General features: G+C 44.0%; 1 protein-coding gene across 2 annotated transcripts in view; it reads right to left on the reverse strand.

The window, feature by feature from the left end:
- Positions 1-22,064, reverse strand: part of LOC124796445 — a 58,160-nt gene extending 36,096 nt beyond the window's left edge. The window contains exon 1 of one of the 2 annotated variants that reach the window (XM_047260644.1): positions 21,965-22,064. In XM_047260644.1, coding sequence (XP_047116600.1) covers positions 21,965-21,992 — 28 coding nt within the window. In that variant the 5' untranslated portion in view covers positions 21,993-22,064. The remainder of the gene's footprint in view (positions 1-21,964) is intronic. The other variant, XM_047260645.1, reaches the window with a different exon arrangement.
- Between the last annotated feature and the right edge of the window lie 3,915 nt (positions 22,065-25,979).

Below are 25,979 nucleotides of genomic sequence, written 5' to 3' on the forward strand. Positions count from 1 at the left end.
ATCATTGCCTTAATTATATATGTGGTGCCTGTTCTTTCTGCAGCCTTCATGAATCAAGACACAAAGAAATCAAAGAAATTAACTGCCAGTGGGCATTGATTTATATCAATGGGGCAAGTTGAAAATTTGTGCTGGACCAGGATTCGAACCCAAGTCTCCTATTTACTAGGCAGATGTGCTGACCACTACGCCATCTGGAAACAGTGGTCACCACACCTGCACAGACTACCCCAGCACGCCTCCCATCAGACCCAAATTCTCAGCTTCTACCACACACTACTGATGTAGTGCCACTGTTCATTAGTCTCATTGTTTGTGGCATCTCACCAATTCCCGTAAGAGACTGAGCTTACTGTGCATCGGCACTGAAGGAAACATAGCCTGTCATTGCCTTGGTTGTATACCGAGTGATCAAAAAGTCAGTATAAGTTTGAAAACTTAATAAACCACGGAATAATGTAGATAGAGAGGTAAAAATTGACACACATGCTTGGAATGACATGGAGTTTTATTAGAACAAAAAAAAAGCAAAGTATTGCTAGACGCAATGAAAGATCTCTTGCGCGCGTCGTTTGGTGATGATCGTGTGCCCAGCCGCCACTTTCGTCATGCTTGGCCTCCCAGGTCCCCAGACCTCAGTCCGTGCGATTATTGGCTTTGGGGTTACCTGAAGTCGCAAGTGTATCGTGACCGACCGACATCCCTAGGGATGCTGAAAGACAACATCCGACGCCAGTGCCTCACCATAACTCCGGACATGCTTTACAGTGCTGTTCACAACATTATTCCTCGACTACAACTATTGTTGAGGAATGATGGTGGACATATTGAGCATTTCCTGTAAAGAACATAATCTTTTCTTTGTCTTACTTTGTTATGCTAATTATTGCTATTCTGATCAGATGAAGCGCCATCTGTCGGACATTTTTTGTATTTTTTTTTGGTTATAATAAAACCCCGTGTCATTCCAAGCATGTGTGTCAATTTGTACCTCTCTATCTACATTATTCCGTGATTTATTCAGTTTTCAAATTTATACTGACTTTTTGATCACCTGGTATATCGTGTCTGTTCTTTCGGACTTGTCCAAAAGAACACACCATTTCGAGTCTGCAGCCAATATGAACCAAAACACAAAGGAATAAAAGATATTAGCTGCCTATGGGTGATGATTTACGTCAGTGGGGCAAGTTGAAAATTTGTGACGGTCTGGGATTCGAACCTGGTTCTCCCGCTTACCAATCAGATGCGCTGACTCCTGCGCCATCTTAACAGGATGGACACCATACCCACAGAAACTACCCCATTATGCCTTCTATCAGACCAGATTCTCAACTTGCACCACTGCACCACACACTACTGATATAGTACCTCTGCTCATTAATCTCATTTCTCGAGGCATTTCGCTTATTCCAATAAAAGTTCGAACCTGGTGTGCATCTGTATTGAAGGGATCACTGGCCTTCATCGCCTTAATAATATATGCGGTGTATGTTTTTTCAGACATGTCTGGAAATTTTGAAAGGTGGTTTGCAAATATAGTTCTCGCAAATCTTCCTCGAGAGTCAGTCATTGTGATTGACAATCCTCCATACTATGTCAGATTCGTGGAAAAAAACACCCGCATGGTATGATACCAAAGTGAGTATGTTGAAATGGCTGCAAAAGAGGCATGTTGTCTATAACGAGAGCATAAGGAGTAAGTTTTGTTCACTTTAATTCAAGAACGTACATCTGCTAAAATCGCGTGTAATTGATGCAATGGCAAAAGAGAAAGGCCACACTGTTGTCTACTTACCACCCTATAAGTGTGATATGGATCTTTATGGACCACAATATTTCAGGAGACACGTCCAAAGATAATCCGTCTAAGACTGCTTGTGATGACGGATCAAAGAGGAATATAACGAGAGAGGAATAAAGAATATAATGAGACGGATTATGAGTGATTTACGAGGATGAGTCAGATGAAAACCTTCAATTTGTAATAACAAATCAAAATTTCGTGCCATTAGCCTGTAAGTTGGTAAGCGGGCTACAAACAGCGTGGAGAATGGCCTATAGGTGGCAGCATAGTGCAGATGCACACATACCGTCGCAGTATCAGAATAAAGATGGCTGCCCCACTTGCGACGTGCGCCAGGGTAGAACAGCGTTCTGTTATTCGGTTTTTGCGTAGTGAAGGTGTGAAACCTATTGAAATTCATCGACGAATGAAGGTTTAGTACTGTGATGCATGTTTGTCACAGCAGCAAGTCTAGGAATGGAGTAGGAAGTTCGCAAATGGCGTGACTTCAGTGGAAGATGCTCCTCGTCCGGGTCAGGCCCCACGAGTTGTGACTCCACAGAACATTGCAGCAGTTGAAGCCGTAGTGAAGGAAAACCGCCAAGTTACACTGAATGACATTGCAGCATGTTTACAGATTAGTCATGAGTCAGCACACCACATTGCGCATGATGTGCTCCAATTTCACAAAGTGTCTGCAAGGTGGGTGCCACGGCAGCTGACTCCTGAAATGAGAGAACGACGTGTTCATGCTTGTGAAGAACTTCTTCGGCGCTTTGAACGAGAAGGTGATAACTTCCTTGCAAGAATCGTTACTGGGGACGAAACCTGGGCTCACTTCCACCAACGGGAAACGAAGAGAGCGAGCAAGGAATGGTGCCATTCCTTATACCAAATCCAAAGAAGTTTCGAACAGAACCATCAGCAGAGAAGATTATGCTGACTCTCTTTTGGGACGAAAAAGGCGTCATTTTGGAGCATTACATGCCTAGAGGGACCACTGTCACCAGTGCACCATATACAGATCTCCTAAAAAATCATCTGCGGCCTGCAATCAAATCAAAGCGACGTGGGTTGCTGTCAGCAATGTCCTTTTGCAGCATGACGATACAAGGCCCCACACTGCCCGTACAACAGTTCCAACAATCACAGACCTGCATTTTTAGTGTATTCCTCATCCATCATACTCACCAGACCTTGCCCCAAGTGATTTCCATATGTTTGGACCACTCAAAGACGCAATGGGAGGAAAGAAGTTCCGTTCTGATGAAGAGGTACGCCACGCGGTGCATGAGTGGTTGCGGGGACAACTAAAAGAATATTTTTCTAAAGGACTTTAAGCACTTTGTAAGCGCTGGAGGACTTGCATTGAGCGTGGGGTAGATTATGTTGAAAAGTGATACAGCTTTGTACCACTTCTGCACAATAAATAATATTTAAAAATATATTTAAGGTTTTCATTTGACTCACCCTCGTATGTGTACATACAATTCAGTGTTATATTATGTGGATAAATGTTCAAACTTTTACTCATTCTTTTTTTATTGCCACAATGTAAATTTTACTACTAGTTCTTTTTAATTTAGAATTGTCTATGAGAACGGATATGGGATTAGCAGCAATAATCACCATCATTCAACATGAAACTATCAATTTGGATTTAACGAACGCTTTAAGCTTTCGTTACACCCCTGTCTCACTTTCATAGCCATACGACAGCTGCTATGTCGGCGGCTAATGAATCACACTGTCAATGCACATGGAGCAAAAATCGTACGTAAACGCAAGCGTGTTGCCAGCACAGAGTGACATTAGTGGGTCCAGTTCCCTCCGCACCAGCCCTCAGCCCTTGGTAGCCCACGCGCTGGGGGTCGGTGGATCGAGTTTGCTTCCTCCACTCCCAGCACCTCCCCTCAGTATTCCTTCTTTCTGTTGTGAAAAGACTGTAGAAACTAATACGTGCGAAGAACATATAACATAACAGAAATGCTATTTCAAAGTGCAAACCACTTATAGCAAAACAAAATCACTATTTTGCAGCAAGTCTTAAAGTCTTGTGGAGATCTCTGGTTGTGTAAACGAACAGCCTTTCTAGTGTAAATATTTCCATTAGTACACAAATTCTTTTCTGTCAAGTTTATGTTGCTTGTATTGTGTACCTATTTATGTAATCAGATGACATGTTGAAGACACTAAGGGTAATAACTACTTTGCCTGAGCCGCGCAGTCTTGGGCGCCTTGCCACGGTTCGCACGTCTACCTACGTCAGTGGCTCGAGTCCTCCCTCGGGTAGGTGTGTGCGTGCGCGCGCTCGCGAGTGTGTGTGTGTGTGTGTGTGTGTGTGTGTGTGTGTGTGTGTGTGTGTTGTCCTTAGCGTTAAGTTGGTTTAAGTTAGACACAGTGGTGTGTAAGCCTAGCGACCGGTGACCTCAGCAGTTTGGTCTCATAGGAACTTACCTCAAAATCTATTAAAAATCTAAGTGATCTGTAGTGGCAACGTTTATACATAAGTAATACTTAGGCTGGAATTTACAGTTAGACTGAAATGAGTCACATAAGAAGAGCAAATTTTTGGTTATCCACAGCTGGGGGTTTATTAGGCTTACATCTGTTACATGTTATAATTAAGTAAATGTTGAAATAACACACTGATAAGAAAGTAAAAATATGCAGATAGGTGCATTTTTATAATATAAACAGACATATCTACTCTCAGGCTAACAGGAGGAAAAATTGTTGATTTTTGGGTGGATCTATTGGCTTTTGTGGATCAGGTAAGACAATTGTTCATTTAGAATATATCAAAAAACATGCCAATAACTAAAAACAAAGTTTGGCTGTGTCAGAATTGTGTGCTGTTACGATTGCATCGATTATATGTTATAACTAAGTAAAGGCTGCAGTAATACATTGATTATTCTTCGAAAAATATGTAGATATATATCGGAATTCGTTCTTCATCTTGTATTATTTAGCTGTCCGCCCCGATAGCTGAATGGTCAGCGTGATGGACTGCCGTCCTAAGAGGCCCGGGTTCGATTCCTGGCTGGGTCGGGGTGTTGTGTTGTCTTCATCATCATTTCATCCCCATCCGGCGCGCAGGTCGCCCAATGTGGCGTCAAATGTAATAAGGCCTGCACCAAGGCGGCCGGACCTGCCCCGTAATGGACCTCCCGGCCAATGACACCAAATGCTCATTTAGCTACGCAACCAACACAGCACAACAGTCACTTCAGAATGTGTTAGAGTCCTGAGATTGGTCGTGGCCGGACGAAAAACGAGCAAACCGGTGTCAACCGACTTCTGCCAATTTAGAATTAGGGAAACATCACTCTTCTGTTTGCGAACCAAGTGTAAACATCATCTTTGTTTACAGCATGTAACGGTTTATAAGTCATGTATTACGACCACTGGAGGTATGCTCTTTTAGTTAATTTATTTTCACATTTGCATTTATGTTCAGTCTTTAGTCAGAGACCTCCACAGAGTTTTGATATGAAATAATGTTTTGTTTTTTCTCTACTAGAAAGACACGCAGATTACCTCTAAAGTGTAAAACAACACGAACATGTCATACACTCTTCCACCAGATGTGGAGGTTTAAACCTTTGAAACGCATTGTAGAAATAAATAAACAGTGACTGGTAACATTTAAGTTGTTGTTTCATTGGATGTGAATAACGGTCGAGATAAAGCCTAACCTAAAATGTTTGCACATAAATTTGCCATTTTATTTATCAGCAAACTCCTACAGAAAGCCTTCTTGCTAATTTACGGATACCAAGAGACGCAGTAACCAATTTAAGAAAATTTTAGAGCCTTCTTGCTAATTTACAGATAACAAGAGACGCAGTAACCAATTTAAGAAAATTTCAGTTTCTCCTTGTATACCATGAATGGCGTTTTAAAATGTCTACTACATTGTTGCTCATGAGTAGTGAATCTGACGCACCCTTTAAGCTTGCTGTTGAGCACTGAACTTGGGTTGTGCAGGCTACTTTGGAAGACAAAAACTGTTGCTTGTTTTTCAAACTGTTCTTTTAACAGAAATGTAACCATAATAAACTTTGGTAAATATGGCAGAGGCGGTTGAAAACATGTCCATGACAAAGATGAACGAAACGCTAGGAAAATTAAATGTGAAAAATTAAATGTTGTCATGCAGACAATGGGCAATTTGATTCAGTGATAAAATGAAATGTCATTGCAATTTAAATGCATGTAATGCACTAACAAAGCAAGGCAAGAAATAAGTGTAGCTCTCAGCAACTGCTTAAAACTGAGAGAGCTGTGAGTAATGCGTGTACAGGAAAATAGATTATGGCTCAGCCTACTGAGAAAGATTGTCAGCTTGAACGGATGTTAATTCTCGTCCTGGAGGCACGCCAAACATGGCGTGTGGAACAAACGCTGCAAGGCACACTTACAAGTTACCCGCAGGAAACAAAGCTGACGATGGACGAGTTAGTTTAAAAAATGCAAATTAAGGAATTCGGCACTTGACAAGAACGAAAACTGACTGACGTCAATGCACAGAAGGCAGCATGCAAGATAGTGTGCGACACAAATTAACCAGTGTCTCAATACCGGTAAATTACCTGGGTAAATCACGTGGCCACACAAGTCGAATTAAACACCACTCCAAGAGCAAAACCACTACCAGCGAAACAAGTGAAGCGGGAAGAACACTGAATGCTACCGGCCAAAAAGACACAATGTTAAGTTTCCATGCCGGACTGCAGCAAATGCGTTCGGAAGCAGGAGCTACGCCAGTGTTCCCCTTACGGCAAATCTGATTCCTTTTACTGCAGACGAGAAAGAACTCAAAAATGAACAGCGTTAACAGTTTGAAGACCAAGCTAACTGGTCCTCCCGACAGTCTGCATAAAAGATGTGATTACGAAGATAAATTTAGAAGGGGCATGGCACATCGTGCTTAACAACTAAAATTGTGGACAAATACCTAGCAAATATCATTGACTAGCATCTAAGCAACAAAGTTGGTACACTCTTCCAAAATGAGGTTTAGAGAAAATCATACACCACACGTACAGTGTTCTGGTAGATCGTCTCGTTACAAAGGGGAACTATCCATTCAAAGGGCATTGTCTATCCAGAGGTGTGTAATGAGGACTTCTTGCCTCCTCATTGGCTGGAGGAAGTTGAGTAGTTGGCGTCAAAAGCTGCAGTTTGCTGTTCCTCATTCCCAGTTACTCATCCACTCAATGACGTGTAACCCTGTACCTCAACAGGTGGATCACTACCTACAACTGTGCTATACTAGGTGCTAATCATGTCTCCACTTTGTTTCTTTGAAGTCACGCATGTTCTGGTATCCAGAAGAATATCACCCGCTTCAATTTGGCCACTGTTTCTATGACAGACAGACAATACATCGTAAGGCATCTAGAATGTCTTAAAAGGGAAAGTCAGATTTAAAGAACGCAATCTTGGAATGATAATAATTGTGAAAACATAATTATTATTATTTATTGGTTTGGTCAACTAAGTACCACATGAAGTACCTTATGTCTTTTCTTTTCTCTTTTCCTTGTTTCCCGTAGCTTTTCATTATGTCCCTATGTCGTTCTTTTCTTTCTTCTGTCCGTGTTCCAACTGTCTTTTCCTTTGTTTTCTTCTAAGAGCCCTTGACACTTTTTGCTTTTGCTCTGAACTTCTCTTTTTTCCTGTTTCTTCTTCCACTGTTCCCAATTCTCTCAGTTTTGCTTCAACTCATTTGATTCACATCACTGTTGTTTTTGGGTTTCTTTCAAAGGATTTCAAAATTATTTTTGTTATTCTTTTTTCATCTTTTAGGTGTCCATAGAATGTAACTCTTCTTTTCCTCGTTGCATCTAATATTCGTTCTGTTCATTCATAAACTTCTTTATTACTTTTTAATTTCCATTTTCCTTTGTCATATTTTGGTCCCAAATTTTCTTCATTATTTTCCTTTCCTTCTTTTCCATTACACCTAAGTCTTTGGCTGTTTTTAACGAAAGGCATTCTGAAGCATAAAGGTACTGCCGTCTAATGCCAGTATTATAGTGCTTGACCCCCCAGGGGCTCAGCATTCATTTGCTGAGTACGGGCTTGGCGACCCCGGGGTCCTGAGCTGGGGACTGGTCAGCGCCGCCAGTCTCCTGTCACCGTAACCCCCGGACATGCTTCAGCGACCACCGCATGGCGCGGCGGTGGAACGTTGTGTGCTGCGGGGAATGGTAATCTTGGCTTGACCGCCTGGATCGCGAGGAAGGTAAACCTCTATAAAAACCCCTCAATCTTACGGTGTGCTGCGCGCCTATAAGATGCATGGCTGTTGGGGTGGAACAGTCGCAAGCGGGCAACCTCTGGGGCACCTGCCGCGCCCCAGCTGTATAAGGCTTACCTAGGCACGCGGGGCTCTGTCTAGGTGGACTTCTAGTTCCCTAGCTGCTCGTGGGACCGAGATGGAACCCTCGAACTTTTATTCTTCTCCTGCCAGCGGAAAGGGTGGACCGCTGGTGGGTTCTAACACTCAATCCAACAAGAGGGCTCGTGTAGCCAGTCCTCCTGATTCAGGTAGTAGTAACAGAACGCATGCTGCTTCGCAGAATGTGTTTTTCATAATTAAAAGAAAAGATGGGAGTTTTGAAAAAGTTTCGCCATTTTATATACAGAAGGGCTTATAAGGTATTGCTGGCACATTAAAATCTGTAAAGCGCTTGCGAAATGGCACCTTGTTGGTTGAAACATCTAGCTTCCAGCAAGTCCAGAACCTTCAGAAGGCACAATTTCTTGGGGAGTTTGCGATAGAGACTGAATTTCACAACACCTTGAACTACAGCAAGGATGTTGTGACTTGCAGAGATCTCGTTGACATTCCCCAAGACGAACTGAAGGCTGAATGGTCCCGGGAAGGAATTGTCGACGTGCAACATATTATGAAACGGGTGGATGGTGCTCTCATAAAGACTGACTCATTTATCCTTACATTTAACAGCACCAAATTGCCAGAGCATGTGAAGGCAGGTTTCCTACGTCTCAGCGTACGGCCTTATTACCCCAACCCCATGCGGTGTTTTAAATGCCAACACTTTGGACACACTACTCTCGGCTGTAGAGGGGAAGCCACTTGTGGGAATAGTGGTAAAGCCGCCCATGAGGGAGTTGGTTGCTCCTCTCCTCCCAAGTGTGTCAACTGCTCTGGGGATCACCCTGTGTGGAGTAGGGAATGCAGAGTTTTCCTTGAGGAACGGAAGATCCAGGAACTAAAAACTACAAAACGCATCCCGTATGGTGAGGCGAAGAAAATCTACAAGTCCATGCAGCCGCCCACGTTCGCTGATTCCTTTTCTTCCGTTCTCAAACAACCAGTCTTGAATACCGATGCCGCTACACAAACGGAGGTTGCTACTGTCAGCACTAGCACCTGCACTTGTCAATGTACGTGTGCTGCTGCCGTTCCTGTGAAGCCTGCTGCTCCCCCCTGGCCTTCTGAGCAGGCCGTGGTAGCTGACATCATGGAACTTCCTGCCCCTTCCCGGGTCCAGTCTTGTGCACCGCCCAGCACTGCTACATCCCCTACTGCTTCTGAGGTTTTGGCTCCAGTGCCACCTCAGGCCAGAACATCGAAGCCAAAGACAAAGGTGAAGACTCGCCCACTAAAGGAGACTGCAGTTATACAGTCTCCTGATGTGGATGTCATTCTCTCTGACGTCTCTCTGGACTCCTCTTCTGCGGCGATGGAGGTTGATGTCAGACTGGGGCAATCATCTCGCCCCAAAACTGAGCCTCCACCTGTTGTGGGCTCTCCTCCCCAACAGAAAGTGAGAATGAAGGTACTCCCACCCTGATAGATGGCTCCCATTATACAGTGGAACATGAATGGATTCCGGGCACATGTGGAGGAACTGAACCTCCTAGCATGGCAACGCCCCCTGTGCTTGTGTTTACAGGAAACGCATTTAAAACCATCTGATGCTCCTGTACTAAGGGGCTATACATCATATCGCAAAGATGACCTGACTGGAGAAAGGGCCAAAGGCGGAGTCGCTGTGTTTGTCAATAATGACCACCACTCCTCTGCCCTCCCCCTGGATACTGACCTGCAAGCAGTTGCAGTTGAAATTTATTCACCTCGGAGGCTTACCGTTTGCTCCCTTTATTTACCCCCTCTGGATGCAATGACCTTAGACGCTCTCACAGATCTTATTGACCAACTCCCCCGCCCATTTCTTCTCCTGGGAGACTTCAATGCCCATCATGTCCTGTGGGGCTCCACTTCTCTTTGCGCTCGAGGTCGAATTTTGGAGAGCCTCCTAACATCTCAAGTGTTGTGCATCCTCAACACAGGTACTCCGACTCATTTCTCTACTGCTACAGGGTCATTCTCAGCCATTGACCTATCTTTCTGCTCTCCAACCCTCACCGACTCTGTTCACTGGGAGGTCATTGACGACCTTCATTCCAGCGATCACTTCCCTATCCGCATCCATCTCCTGGATGGTGTATTGCTGGAGCCGCGGCCACCATCATGGATGATTGGCAGGGCTAACTGGCCGCTGTTCACTCGGTTGGCTGTCTTTGACCGCCACAATAACGTACAGGAATGGGTGGATCACATCACGCTTGTGGTCCATCATGCTGCTGACCTGTCCATACCACAGTCTTCTGGCACTCCTAAGCGGCGCCTTGTGCCTTGGTGGACGGAAGAGTGCCGTTCAGCCATCCGGGACAGGCGTGCGGCTCTTCGCCGATTTAAATGCCGCCCAACAGCGGTCAATCTTACCGCCTTTCGAATCGCGAGAGCCAGGGCACGCCGTGTCATTAAAGAGAGCAAGAAAAGGTCATGGCAGGAGTTCCTGGACTCCATCAACCGTTCCACTTGTTCCACAAGAGTATGGGAAGCCATCCGGAGGATTTCCGGTAAACATAGCCGTTTACCAATAGCTGCTGTCCTGAACCAGGGATGCCTCCAAACGACACCCAGAGCCATTGCTCAGACGCTGGCAGAGCATTTTGCACAAAGTACTGCCACTGCAAATCAGGATTCAGCGTTTCGTCGCTACCGTGCGACTGTCGAAAGAGCGACCTTGGACTTTCGGTCGAACAGTTCTGAGGCCTACAATTCCCCTTTCTCCATGTGGGAACTTGAATCGGCACTTACTGAGACTTCTGACACTGCACCAGGTTACGACCGCATCCGGTACTCCATGCTTCGACATCTGCCAGCGGCGTCAAAGGAAATCCTCCTCGAATGTTTTAATCTCATATGGCAGACAGGAGTGTTCCCCACCTCGTGGAGGGAGGCAATTCTCATCCTTCTCCTCAAACCAGGAAAGGACCGCACATGTCCCGGTGGTTATCGTAGTATCGCCTTGACAAGCTGTGTCGGAAAGACCCTGGAACGGATGGTTAACCGGCGTCTGGTCTGGCTGTTAGAGACCAGACAGCTCCTTAGCCGCTTTCAGTGTGGATTCCGAAAATTTCGGTCCACGGTCGACAACCTGACCCTCCTAGAGGCGGCTATTCAGCAGGCTTTTCTCCGTCAGCATCACTGTATCGGTATCTTCTTTGATATCAGTAAGGCATATGATACTACTTGGAGACACTGTATTCTTGCACAAATGCATCAATGGGGCTTTCGTGGCCGCCTCCCCATTTTCATTCGGTCTTTCCTGTCTCAGCGGTTTTTTCGGACCCGCGTTGGCAACACACTGTCTGATCGCTTTGAGCAAGAGAACGGCGTCCCCCAGGGCAGTGTTTTAAGCGTTACCCTCTTTGCCATAGCCATCAACAGTATAACGTCTACAGTGAGGAGTCCAGTACAGTGCTCCTTATTTGTGGACGACTTTGCTGTTTTCTGTTCCTCCTCCAGTGTTGCAACCGTGAGCCGTCAGTTGCAGCTAACAGTGCGGCGGTTAGAGGAGTGGGCTGCAAAGACGGGTTTTCGGTTTTCTGCCGAAAAGTGTGTTTGTGTTCATTTTAATCGTTCTCGTCATCTTTTTACTTTGCCTGCCTTGCATATGGGGGATACTGTACTACATTTTAGAGACACAGTGCGGTTTCTGGGCCTAATTTTTGACTCCAGGTTATCATGGCTGCCACACCTACGTGACTTGAAAGCCAGAACGCTGAAGGCACTGAACATCCTCAAGTGCCTCAGCCACAGGTCTTGGGGCGCGGACAGGGCGCGTCTCCTACAGTTTTATGGAGCTTTTGTGCGTTCAAGGCTGGACTATGGGTGCACAGTATATGGGTCAGCGAGGCCATCTTATTTGCGGATCCTTGACGCTGTTCACCATGCTGGGATCCGACTGGCCACGGGTGCTTATCGGACCAGTCCCGTACCCAGCCTCTGTGCTGAGTCTGGTGAACCGCCACTTACCATCCGGCGGCAGCTCCTGCTGGTGCGCCAGGCTTGTAAGTTTCTTGCAGCTCCCAGATCGCCTGCTCACCATCTTGTTGCCCATCCACCTCTGGACCGCCTTTTTTCCCGTCGTCCCCGGGCTACGTTGCCGTTTGGGATCCATGTGCAACGTGTACTAGAGTCCCTCGGTGTGGAGTCTGTACAACCCCAAATCCAAGGTTGGTTTTAACCGCCTGCCACCCTGGTTACTGAAGAGGCCCGGAGTGATTTTAGATTTATTGCAGTACAATAGAGATTGCACTCCTGCCACCGTTTTTAATGCAGCATTTTCTGCCATTTTATCTGAGCACCACGACTATGTAGCTGTTTTTACGGATGGGTCTAAGCAAGGGGATTCTGTTGGTTGCTCAGTTGTTTTTCCATATCGTGTCCTCAAGGTCCGACTGCCTCAGACTTTTACTGTCTTTGATGCAGAATTGTTTGCGATCTTGCGGGCACTGGAGCACATGAGACATTCTTCCTCTCCTAAATTTCTTGTCTGTTCCGATTCACTCAGTGCCCTTCACTCATTGCAACGTTTGTATCCGGCAGATAAAATTGTCCAGACCATCCAGGATGCCCTCCTCCGACTACAGCGACTGGGGAAGGTTGTAGCTTTCTGCTGGGTTCCGGGGCATGTTGGCATTGCTGGGAATGAAAGGGCAGATCTCGCAGCCAAGGAGGCGTGTCTCGCCCCACAAGTATCTCAGTGTGATATCCCCTTGCACGCACTCACCTCGCTGTTGAGCTCACGGGTCGTGCCTCGGTGGGAGGATGAGTGGCTGGAAGTGACTGACAATAAGTTCCGTATAGTCAAGCCCACAACGCGTGTGTGGTGTACTTCCTTTCAGCCCCATCGACGGGACGAGGTTCTCCTCACTCGGCTTCGAATAGGCCACAGCCCTATGACGCACGGCTTCCTGCTCCGGCGAGAGGACCCTCCAATGTGTAGTGCTTGTGGCGTCCAGGTCACTGTGCGCCACGTTTTATTGGATTGCGTTTTATTTTCTGACCAGCGGGTCGCGGCTGACTTGCCAGCGGACCCGCCATCTCTTTTAGGCAACACTCGGACGAATGTGGTTAAAGCGTTAAAGTTCTGTGCCATTTCAAATGTTTTTACAAAGATTTTAGGGAGAGGATTTTAATTTGCTCACTGTGTGACAAGCTCGCCCATATTTTATGTAAGTGGCCAGCCAATAACAATTTCCTGTGACATTCTTGTTGCTATGTTTCCCCTTTTCCTTAGGTTTTACATTCTTATGTAGCATTTTCCTTCTTTTCCTGCTTTCTTTGAGTGTGTGCTTTAGTTTTCTTAGGTCTGTCCACATTCGTTCCTTTTAATGTGTGTCAGGGCGCTGATGACCTCGATGTTGAGCGCCCATAAGCCTCAACACACCACCACCACCACATAGTGTTTGAGTTTTGCTTTTATGGACAAAGATTTCTTGTTACGCATGTTCTTTTGTTAACTGAACAGCAACTTCCATTTTCCTTGCCCTTGCTGCGTTAGCGTCCTTGTCCAAAGAAATTGGCTTATTACACTAGTCAACAGCCGTTTTGCATCTGGGATGTGATACCTCAACTAGTATGTGTTTTGGTGTGTATAATCCGAATATACTTTTCAAAATGTTCTAGTACGTACCATTTTTGAGTTTTTAAAGGTTTTTTTATTTTTCGTATTCAGTGTTTCGCTTTTTGCTATTCTTCTGTTTTGATGTTTACTTGTTTGTTTTTGATTTGCAGAGGAGAGCTAGAAGATTTACAAATCGTCAGTAAATGGTTGGTGTGGTAATCTAGAGATGTGAAAGAGATCCTCAGTGAGTGTTTCCTGTGAAAGATAGCGCAAACTTTTTGTGTTTAAAACTTACGCTAAAAAAAAATGGCAACTAGTAAATCTCGTTGCTGTCTAAACCACCCCGACAACTTTTGTTATGTGTGTGGTAAATTCACTCCAAAAGCCCAAAGAAAACCAATCACTGATTTCGTTAGGAAATTTTGATTGTCCTGTTGGTGATCAAGATAAAATTTTTGCACCTCATATTGCTTGCATAACCTGTTCTACAACCTTATCCGAGTGGTTGAAAGGAAAATGCAGAGCCATGCCATTCGCTGTTCCGATGGTGTGGTGTGAGCCTAATGACCATTATTCAGACTTACAAATATTTCAGGACATTAAAGCAAAACTAGACATAAAATAAAGTATCCAAATGTCTCTTCAGTGCAACTGCCTGTGCCCCACGGTGAGGGGTTACCTGTTCCTGTCTGTAACATGAAACCCACAAAACCAGACACCATGTCAAGTGAATCAGTAGGTATTGGACATGTAGAAGAGTACTGCCCTCAGTATCATGACACTTCGCCTCAGCTCTTTAATCAAATGGAATTGAACGATTTGGTTCGCTATCTAAAACTTTCGAAACAGCAAGCTGAACTCTTGGGGTCGAGACAGCAACAACGGAACCTTCTAGCTCCAGGGACAAAAATTTCCTGTTTCAGATCAAGAGGTGCTTCCTTCGCTCAATATTTCGATATGCAGAATTCAATGTGTCTATGTAGAGATGGATGTCAATGGTCTGCTGATGCAGCTAGGTGTGCAACATAAGCCACAGGAGTGGCGACTGTTTATTGACTCCAGTACAACCAGCTTGAAAGCAGCACTACCGAATAATGGCTATGGCACCTTTATCTTACGCAGTAGACTTATGAAACCATGACTCTACTGCTAGAGGCAATTAAATATAAGAATCATGAATGACAGCTTTGCTGCGATTTAAAAGTTGTTGCACTCCTTACAGGTTTACAGGCTGGATTCACGAAATACTGCGCCAAGAAGCACTATACAGTCAAGGAATGGCCTATAAGGAAGTCATATGTTCCTGGAAACGTAAATGTTAACAATACCCCATTGGTTGAGCCCGATAAAATCATTTTGCCTCCCCCGCATATCAAGTTGGGCCTTATCAAGAACTTTGTAAAAGCTTTAAAAGAAAAGTTTCCCAAATTAAGTGAGGCATAGCTGAAAGAGGGTATATTTGTTGGACCACAAATAATAAAATTGCTGAAAGATCCAACCTTTCGTACCAAACTCACAAATATCCAAGTAGCTTCTTGGTCTTCTTTTAAAGCATCTATGAAGGGGTGTTTGGGTAATAGAATCTACAAAAACTATATTACCATTGTGAATGATCTGTTGGACAACTATAAGAACATGGGGTGTAGAATGTCGCTTAAAATTTACTTTTTACTTTCTCACCTTGATTTCTTCCCGGAAAATTTGGGAGCCGTAAGCGATGAGCATGATGAACGCTTTGACCCAGACATTCTTACCATGGAACACCGTTACCAAGGCCATTGGAACCCTTCGATGATGGGTGACTACTGCTGGAGTCTTGCTAGGGAGAGTGATGAAATGACAGACAAAAGAGCTCCGTCGTCGAATTTTTCAAAAACTAAAGACGATTAAAGGTGAAAATATCTTCTGAATTAATTTGGACCTTTTATTGGCATCATGTCCATATACACATACAAACGTTCTGAATGTATATTTTTGTTTGACTTAATTCTGTCAATATTCGCTATTACCATTTTTTATTCTGCTGTTTATCTAGGAAAGGTGACATCATAGAGCAAAACTGATTTTACCAACGATTCAGCACCCCAAAATTAGGTAAAAATAACCCATTTACAAATCAGATGCAGGAAAAAGGTATAAATTTGTTAACTAGTGTTATTTCATCTAGATGTTTAATTCTTCCATAATCAGTTTCCACGTATTTTGATGCCTCCTTCGCACCTTTCGTACACTCTTTTTCTGCAGAAAACGTACAAAAGCCTGCTATTGAAGCTCTCTCCTGTAGGAGATTCATCTGTATTGTTCCATATTCTATAGATTAAGATGGGATGGTAATATCATTTGCAAAAGCCAAACAGTCAGTCTCAGATTATTCCCTTTTCTCCCAAATATGATTTTCTAAAGTCCTTCTTCTTCTGTTCTTTTCCTCCATTCCAAGATTACGTTTCCTAGTACACAACAGAACAGCAGTGAGAACAATCCGACTCCTTGTCTTACACCAGCATCGATCTCAAATGGCTTCGAGGTTTCACCTAAAAAATTTAACTTTGTATTTGTTAGGGTGTCACTGATTTGTTGTCAGCCCCATAACTTTTTTAAAGATGTTGAATAGTTTTTCCTGTCCGTCGAATCATATGCCTGTTCAAAGTCTACAGCACTGCAATTTTCCACGTTCCAGCAGTTACTGAGTCTTCCCAGCGACCTTATCATTCCTCCAATTTTTAATGGTATTTTGAATAGCTTCCGTGCTGGGGAGAGGGTTTCTGAGTTTGTGTAGCTCCATCCTGGAATTTATTCTAGAATTTTTGCCCTTGGTTCCTCAAAATTGGTTATTATTACTGTTATCACTAAATGTGACAAGGTTGCAGAATGCAGCATTAGTTATCTTTTGCAGGGGAAAAACACATTTTTTTATGATACTGGGCAATACAGTCTTAAAATGTAAATAAATATGATATTACATCAGCTCTATAGTTTAGTATAAACTCAAGGAAATTTGTGCTGGTCCAGAGTTCCAACCTGGATTCCGGCTTATCGTGAGCTCTCACCTTAACCACTGTGAGTATCCGTGCATGCCTCCCTCCAAACTTCCCTATGTCATAGATGCTCGCATGTTTCTTGTAATTCCCGCATAGGGAGAGACAAAGTTTTCCTCGTCATTTTGCCTTGCTTTAGCATGAGATACAGTTAGTGACAACTCTGCATTTGACAGTGTCGGCATAGTTCGATGCAGGTGTCTTCAGATATGTCTGAATGGAGTGCGAGAACTCTGGGACATAGTCACTACGACATATGACAGTTAGGATCGGTCTGGGAGGCGTGCACGGATATCTGGAGTAGTTAAGGCGACCATTCGCAGTAAGCGGGAAATTCAGGCTATAGTCCCAGACTGAAACAAATTCTCATACGTCTATAGTAAACCATACAGTAAATGTGATATAGTATTCACGGTCTGCGAATATATTTCATAATTTAATACAGCTGTAAACCGTCAGCAGTGTTTCTTCCTCTAGATTTGCACGCTAGCAACCATTGTTATTATTAAAAAATGGAGACATAAAAATATCATTCATTTTACAAACCTAAATAACAGGTTAAGAAAGGAGAAGGTATAGACCATAGTTTATTATGAGTAACCATCCTCGCATTTATCTCTAATGAACTGGGGAAATCACGTAAAATATAAATAAGAATTGCTGGACCATATAAACTATCATTCTTCAGTCATACCATATGTCGACATCTACATATACATCTGCATACAGCTCATTAAAGCACCATATGATGCATAGCTGAGGGTACATTGTACAACTATTAGTCATTCTCTTTCCTATTCCACTCGAAAATGGGTGGGGGGGGGGGGGAGAGGGGGACGACTGTCTGTATGCCTCCGTATGAGCCCTAATTTCTCTTATCTTGTATTAGCGGTCTTTGCGCCAAATGTACTTTGGTGGTAGTAGAATCGTTCTGCAGTCGGCTCCAAATACCTGTTATCTAAATTTTCTCAATAGCGTTTTGTGAAGAGAAATAGGTATCCCTCCAGGGATACCCATTGGAGTTCACGAAGCAGCTCTGTATTGTATGGAACAGGGGACCAAAACACGACGGAGAGGCTTCGTCCCCGCCGTAGCCCCCAGTGGTTCACAACCCCACAACAGGTTACAGTAGTCCGCGCACCCCACCGCCGCCCCACACCGTACCCAAGGTTATTGTGCAGTTCGGCCCCCAGTGGACCCTCCTGGGAACGTCACACACCAGACTAGAGTACCCCCAATGTTTGCGTGGGAGAGTAATTATGGTGTACGGGTACGTGGAGAACGTGTTTACGCAGCTATCGCCGACATAGTGTAACTGAGGCGGAGTCAGGGGAATAAGCCCGCATTCACCGAGGCAGATGGAAAACCGCCTTAAAAACCGTCCACAGACTGACCGGCACACCGGACCTCGACACTAATCCGCCGGGCGGATTCGTGCCGGGGACCGGCACGGCTTGCCCCCCCTCTCCCCCCCCCCCTCCCAGGAAAGCAGTGCGTTAGACCGCGCAGCTAACCGGCAACATATATTGCGCGTAAGGACCAGAAATTAGGGCTCATACGGAGACATACAGGCAGTCGTTTTTCCCTCGCTCTATTTGCGAGTGGAACAGGAAAGGAAATGAGAAGTAGTGGTGCAGGGTACCCTCCGCCACGCACCGTGCGGTGGCTTTCGGAGTATCTACGTAGACGTAGATGGACCAACAGTAAGCTATTACAGCTCCACTTATTTATTAGTAATAATGCACAGTGTTGTGACCGGAATAAGGTTGACGGTCTAACGTTCAGGATCATGGAAATTAGAACAGCGATACCAGTTAGTAGACAGTAGAAGAAGTTCGATAGTCTGCAGAAGAACATGTCGATAGCTTCAGTTGAGGATAATTCTCGAACTGTTATTAACCTGTCTGATAAAGATTTGACTGAAGTTGAAATTTCTGTTCTAGCCAAAGTAGGCAATTTCGCTGTGACGCCGTTGAAACTACCCACGGATTATAGCAAATATTGAAGTAGTGATCCGTGAGCTTACACAGCAGTCGGCTGATGTAATTAGGATGCAAATAGCCAGCTAACAGTAATTTGTCGCAGGCACAAAGAAAGGCGCTGAGGAATATCAATGCGGATAAAAACATTGTCGTTCATATTGCAGACAAGGGTAATGCCTCGGTCCTGATGCGGAGTGAGGACTATCATGGAAAGATCAATAATATTTTCGATCCCACCAATTATTAAAAAAAAGTTTCAGAAGGACCCGACTATGAAGATTTTAAAAATCGCTAATCGAGTGGTGAAAGCGTCTTTACTCTCCTCTGACGATAAGAAACTACTCTGCAAAACAGAAACGTACCCCACTAGGCTCTGTGGATTACCCAAGGCGCACCACCCACAGATTCTTTTGAGGCCTACTGTGAGGGCTATAGGGTCTGCCACCCACGAATTAGCTAGACACCTTGCCTCACTGCTGCAACCTTATGTTAGTGGAACTGATAGCCATATTGAAAATTCATGCCATTTCATTGACAAGTTAAAAGAAATCCGCGTGGTCCAAGGTGATATCCTTGTTAGTTATGATGCTGTGTCAGTATTTACCATGATTCCAGCGAAGAAAGCTATCTCACGTATAGCTGACATTTCTCCAGAAGATATTGTGGAGTTATTCAGGCACTGCCTCACCATGACTTATTTTCAATACAATAATGATTTTTATGAACAGATTGACAGTGTGACTATGGGCAGTCCTCTCAGTGCAGCTGTTGCCAATTTGTTTATGGAGAACGTTGAACAACAGGCGTTGCAGACTTCCAGGAAAAGACCAGCTATGTCGATAATACTTGTGTAGTACGGGCAAACGGTGCAGAGAAACTGGATGCCTTCCTGACACATCTCAACTGTATCAATCCGAAAATACGATATACGATGTATACGAAGAATAACATCCAACTGGATTTCTTGGATGTGTCTGTTATCAAGCGAGAGGATGGGGCGTTGGGCCACAGAGTATACAGAACAGCCACGCATACTGAACGTTACCTCCATAAAGATTCTAACCACCACCCCAGACAGAAAAGAGGGGTGATTAGAATGTTGACAGATAGGGCACACATAGTTTGTGAACCGACTTACTTAACCCTTTCAGACCTGAATTTTTTCTGGCAGAAGGAAAATTTTTCTTTGTGCTCTAATGCTCGTAGGTGATTTTTTAACGGTTTTAGATGCTAGATTTATACACATATATGTACAATTTCAAAATTTGCTTTGTACACTTGCCCTCATTTTACGGACTAAAATAATAAGTCTTGAAATATTCACTGTTCTAATAAATAAACTAATCATTCAAGAATTACCATGCAAAATAACAATATAACATTCAGTTATACAGTGGAATATAAGTAACGAACCACTTCCGTGTATTCTGGTGGCTACAAGCTGCTGCATATTGCTACGTTAACTTACTGATAATTATAGTTATGCGCAACAGGCGACAGCACTTGCGCATGATGAAAAGATTTAACATTCAAAAATGTGTACATGAGGTTTCCATTGAGGAAAAATGTTTCTGTTGCAGATAATACACAGCAGACACAATTGTAACCAGAGGGTCTGAAAGGGTTAAAATACGAGCTTGAACATCTACGGTCGACATTCAAGAAGAATGGTTATTCTAACCACTTTACCCTTGGGAGAAAATCAGGACCGATGAGAAATGACGGCCGCACAAAAGGAAAGTTTTCCTTCCGTTTATCAGAATGATTACAGAACGCAATGGGAAAGTGTTAAGCAAGTACGGTGTGAAAACTAGTGAGGCACCGGGAAGATGAGGGAAAAGATACACGACTTGGCTATACCGAGTGAACATAAAATTTCTTGTAGTTGTGGACTGGTTTATATTGGTACCTCAAAAAGAAGTGTTAACACACGCCTCGTTGAACACAAGAGGAATTGCTGCCTGAGACATACGGATAAATCAGCCGTAGCGGAACATCTGTACCAAGAGGGTGACCATGAAATAAAATTCGCAGAGACGAGTGTCATATCAGAAACGTCGCATTATCGTTCGCGTACATATAGTGAGGCTATTGACATTTAGAAACACCATAATAATTTTAACAGAAAAGAGGAAGGTGTTAAATTAGATACGATTTGGATGTCAACATTGCAACGTAATAATGATAATCGATTACTTTCAATCGAGAATACTGGCATTACCAGCGATAATGTTGTAGCCGAAGTCACGTTATAGACTGCGGTGCCCTCTGCACTGCCTCCTATGTACTCGGCGCTCCCTCGAGTTGTGGTTGCAGTTCGCCATTTTACCTCTAAAGATGTCTACCGTAGTCGGAGAGGAAACGTTAGGAGAACGTTTCATACATCGACCGCGGCCTGCTAGCCCGGAAGTTTTAAGTGATGTCAGTACCAGTCGTGAAAGCCATTGTCTGATCGAACTACCAAGTTTTTTTTTTTCTAAATTTGACTCGATTTTGTAATGACTGAAATAACGTCACATACCCACTGAACCAGTGAAGTTTACGTCGTTTCCTCCTCCCTCTCTGGATGCTTCACATTTATTATAGGCAGTGTACTTTTTGTATGAAGTGGGATAATACCTTGAAACAGTGTATATCAGTCACAGAGAAAATTTTTAACCCAAAAGTAAGCCATAACATCATTCTGTTTCATGAAGCTCTTGTACACCCCTATTTAAGAAACCCACAGATTCCTCCAGTTGATATATGAGATTATGAAACTAGTGTCTCACTACTGCACTTCTATAAAAAGAACTGTGTAAAAAAAGTGTGTAGAGCTTTACAACGTACATTTTCAATTGTTTGACACAAAATGTGAAGGATGTTAGTGACAAACAAAATGTTTTCAAACCCAATCAGAAGGCGTCTCCCCCTTCTTATTGCTGGAGGAGTATTTTATGTGCAGCACGTAACTGTCTCGCCGATTTGAAATTCAATTAAATGAATTTTCGATATTACTGTATTAGATGCATTCGATTACGTAATATTAACGAAAACTCAGAAAAAATGAACTGGCAAAAATGAGTAGGCTACCCTAACTATTAAAATAAAGATTTTCTTAAATGATTCCAGATGCGAATGAATGCTGGTCTAGTTCGCACTAAAACGCCACGATGGCGTTGGAAATGTATGACCGACTCGCCTTCGAGCTTTACTCACCAAAGCAGAGAACAAGACAGACCCTCATCGCGCTACTTTGGTACCAGATGTCACCGCTGTTTTATATAGCGGCGCAGGCGTAGCTTCAGCCATTCCCCGCTCACTGGTCACGACCGTGGCTATCCTTTGCGCCAGCTTACGGGCCTTTATCTCCCGGGCGTGCCTTATCTGCAGACCGTCTAGCAGGACAAGCGCCGATGACCAAAAAACTGGCATTTCTAGCAACCTGCGGCTGCTGCGAGATATATGTGGCAATAACAGAGTTAAAAAGTTAACACGTCATCGAAAATTGAGTGGATACTTCCCGAACAGCATGTTGGAACGATTACAAAACGACTAAACCTACTGACAACTCTTACGGCGTTACGAAGACGTCCATCTCCAAAGAAAACAAAAACTATAAAAAAAAATGTTCAACAAGGAAAGACAGGAAGAAATATTAAAGTTTTACAACATCAGGTACTAGAAGTTCACGTCTTAATGGGTTTGTGGTCTGCAATCAAAAACTGGCTCATCAAATATATTCCTGCTGTTGTTTCGGGATTTATAGAAACTAGCAAATGATTACAGCGAGCTGCTCCGCTCGCTCACCACTCTCTCCTGTCCTCGAAAGAAGAACCTTGCAAGCCTCACTCAGATGCTGTCCCACCAGACAAACAGACGTATCAGTTCAGTATCAGTGTGTAATGGGTATGATCAGTAGCAAGTGTATCCATGGTCGTGAAATCTCAAAACTAGTTTGTCATTCACCGTGAAACTAACATGGGGTCCTTCCTCCACAACCCAACAGGTCCCATTCCACTCCTCCCCCATCTCCCCCCCCCCTTCCACCCCACACCCAAGCCATCACAGCCAAGACAAGCTATCTATTTCAGGTCCAGCGTGCACCTTTGCAAACCATTTATGAAAATATATTTATGTACAATCAGGCTACTACTCAGGTTACCAGATCAGTATATTACACCCACAGGTTGTTCTGGTCCTAGGCTTTTATCTTTGGATAGCTAAATGATAAAATGATTCCTTTTTGAACGATTGTCTGTCCAAGCATAGCAATGGGAATGGCTGTTTTGTGTTTACTGGGATAGCAGCTGTCACAGTGGTAACAAATTCATGCAGACTAAGATAATAACAGCTATGACATCTGAGATTGTGGCTATGCAATGACAATTTCTGTACTCTGAGAAGCATTTGTGTGACCAGATAGTTCTCTCTGAACCCAGATCAGCGTATGAATCACCTCTACCGTGTACGAAACAATCATCTAGTGGCATTCGACATGTTGAACCAGACGTTTCTCGACGAATTGAATGTTCAAATAACTTACGGGCTTGTTGCCGGGTGACGTTGTCAACCACCGCCGATATTTCGACAAGAGCACACCCTGCCATTCTCAAGGCACAAATGCAAGGAGGAGGAAATGTACAAGGAAATTTAATACCTCGGTTCACAGAGGAGAAACAAGGAAGATACCACAAACAGAACAAGTGTCAACACAAACAAAGATAACCAACATCAGAAATATCGATAGTGACTATTAATCAACAGGTGAGGTAGCACTAATTCTGTCCCTCTGTTTTTTGATGAGAGACAGAGCCGGATTCCAAGCAGCATTTAAACAAAATCCACCATCTCTGTTAATAAGGTTGCTTGATAGTTTGACTTCAACAGCTTCCTTAATAACACTCTCCCAATAGCTGGACGTGCAAGCCAGAATCTCCTTGCTGTTGTATTCCATAGGATGACCGGTGTCAAGGCAATGTTGTGCAATAGCGGATTTGCTCGGTTGTTGTAAGCGTGTGTGAAGCTTATGTTCAATACACCGGTCTTCTACAGTCCTGATTGTCTGACCAATACATGACATGCCACAGCTGCAAGGAATACGATAGACCCGAGCTTTGGGCAAACCAAGATCATCTTTTACGGACGCTAACAGGGCCTTAATCTTAGAAGGTGGTCGAAAAACACATTTCACACCATATTTCTGCAAAATACGGCCAATCCTGTTGGAAATGCTTCCTGCGTAAGGCAAAAAGGCCGTAGACTTAGGTGCGACTTCGTTGCTATCGTCACTCACCCGTTGCACAGAAGGCTGATGGCGCAACGCACGTTTGATCTGCCTCTCACTATAACCATTCTGACGAAAGGTGACTTCGAAATGTGATAGCTCAGCTGCCAAACTTTCAGAGTCTGAGATAACGTGGGCCCTGTGAACCAAGGTACGAAGTACTTCACGCTGAGCTGGATGGTGACAACTATCAGCTCGCAGATACAAGTCAGTGTGAGTAGGCTTCCTATAAACAGAATGTCCCAACGTACCATCAGTCTTCCTTTTGACCAACACATCATGGAAGGGGAGGCATCCATTCTTTTCCACCTCCATGGTGAACTGAATATTCGAGTGGATTGAATTCAGGTGTTCCAAAAACCGATTTTGTTTGTGTTGACACTTGTTCTGTGTGTAGTATCTTCCTTGTTTCTTCTTTGTGAACCGAGGTATTAAATTTGCTTGCACATTTCCTCCTCCTTGCGTTTGTGCCTTGAGAATGGCAGGGTGTGCTTCTGCCGAAATTTCGGTGGTGGTCGACGACGTCACCCGGCAGCAAACCCGTAAGTTATTTGAGAAATCATGATGTTCCCATGTGTTGTGTAAGAACTCATTCCTCGAAGTGAAACAGCAGACAAGTTAGCCAAAGCAGCAACTTACGACGGAGAGGGGGACCATCTTTTACAGGTCCTGAAATTAGTAAACGGAGAGAACTGGAACGCAGAATGATAAGATTTATCTAATATCTTATGCAGAGATTAACCTGGCGTTGATGATACAGTTCTCGCACGAGAAAGTCAATACTGTAGAGTCTAGAAGATTTGAGAACACTGTAACCCTCTTCACGTCCAGCCACGGCAGATACAGAAAACAACTACATTGCATTTGCTAGTGGGCATTCCCATTGTGCGACTGTGGTAAGAAAGTGCGTGCAAACTATGTCATCTCTGATTGTCCAACCAGGTATTATACTACCAGCCATTTGATCAAAATGTACTTCCATCTGCGGACTTGTATAACCGATCTACTGTGCATAAAAGTCTTTGCGCTTAAGCTTGGTGTCACTAACTGAGACGAGGTGCACTGTACCGATTACTGTTCATGTCATTCGAAGCTGGACAATGGCCGAAACGCCCAAGGAGATGATTCTATTGAAAAGAATATGGTCGAGACAAGGCAGTTATGTTATGCAACCATGACTGCTCCTTCCCATGCCGCTTTTATGCAATATATTTCCTGACATGACCTAGTAGATAGTGTCGGAAGTTCCAATGCGGCTTTTCGCGGATGATGCTGTAGTATACAGAGAAGTTGCAGCATTAGAAAATTGTAGCGAAATGCAGGAAGATCTGCAGCGGATAGGCACTTGGTGCAGGGAGTGGCAACTGTCCCTTAACATAGACAAATGTAATGTATTGCGAATACATAGAAAGAAGGATCCTTTATTGTATGATTATATGATAGCGGAACAAACACTGGTAGCAGTTACTTCTGTAAAATATCTGGGAGTATGCGTGCGGAACGATTTGAAGTGGAATGATCATATAAAATTAATTGTTGGTAAGGCGGGTACCAGGTTGAGATTCATTGGGAGAGTGCTTAGAAAATGTAGTCCATCAACAAAGGAGGTGGCTTACAAAACACTCGTTCGACCTATACTTGAGTATTGCTCATCAGTGTGGGATCCGTACCAGATCGGGTTGACGGAGGAGATAGAGAAGATCCAAAGAAGAGCGGCGCGTTTCGTCACAGGGTTATTTGGTAAGCGTGATAGCGTTACGGAGATGTTTAACAAACTCAAGTGGCAGACTCTGCAAGAGAGGCGCTCTGCATCGCGATGTAGCTTGCTCGCCAGGTTTCGAGAGGGTGCGTTTCTGGATGAGGTATCGAATATATTGCTTCCCCCTACTTATACCTCCCGAGGAGATCACGAATGTAAAATTAGAGAGATTAGAGCGCGCACGGAGG

Source organism: Schistocerca piceifrons, chromosome 4, assembly GCF_021461385.2.
Source record: "Schistocerca piceifrons isolate TAMUIC-IGC-003096 chromosome 4, iqSchPice1.1, whole genome shotgun sequence".
NCBI classification, from domain to species: Eukaryota; Metazoa; Arthropoda; class Insecta; order Orthoptera; family Acrididae; genus Schistocerca; species Schistocerca piceifrons.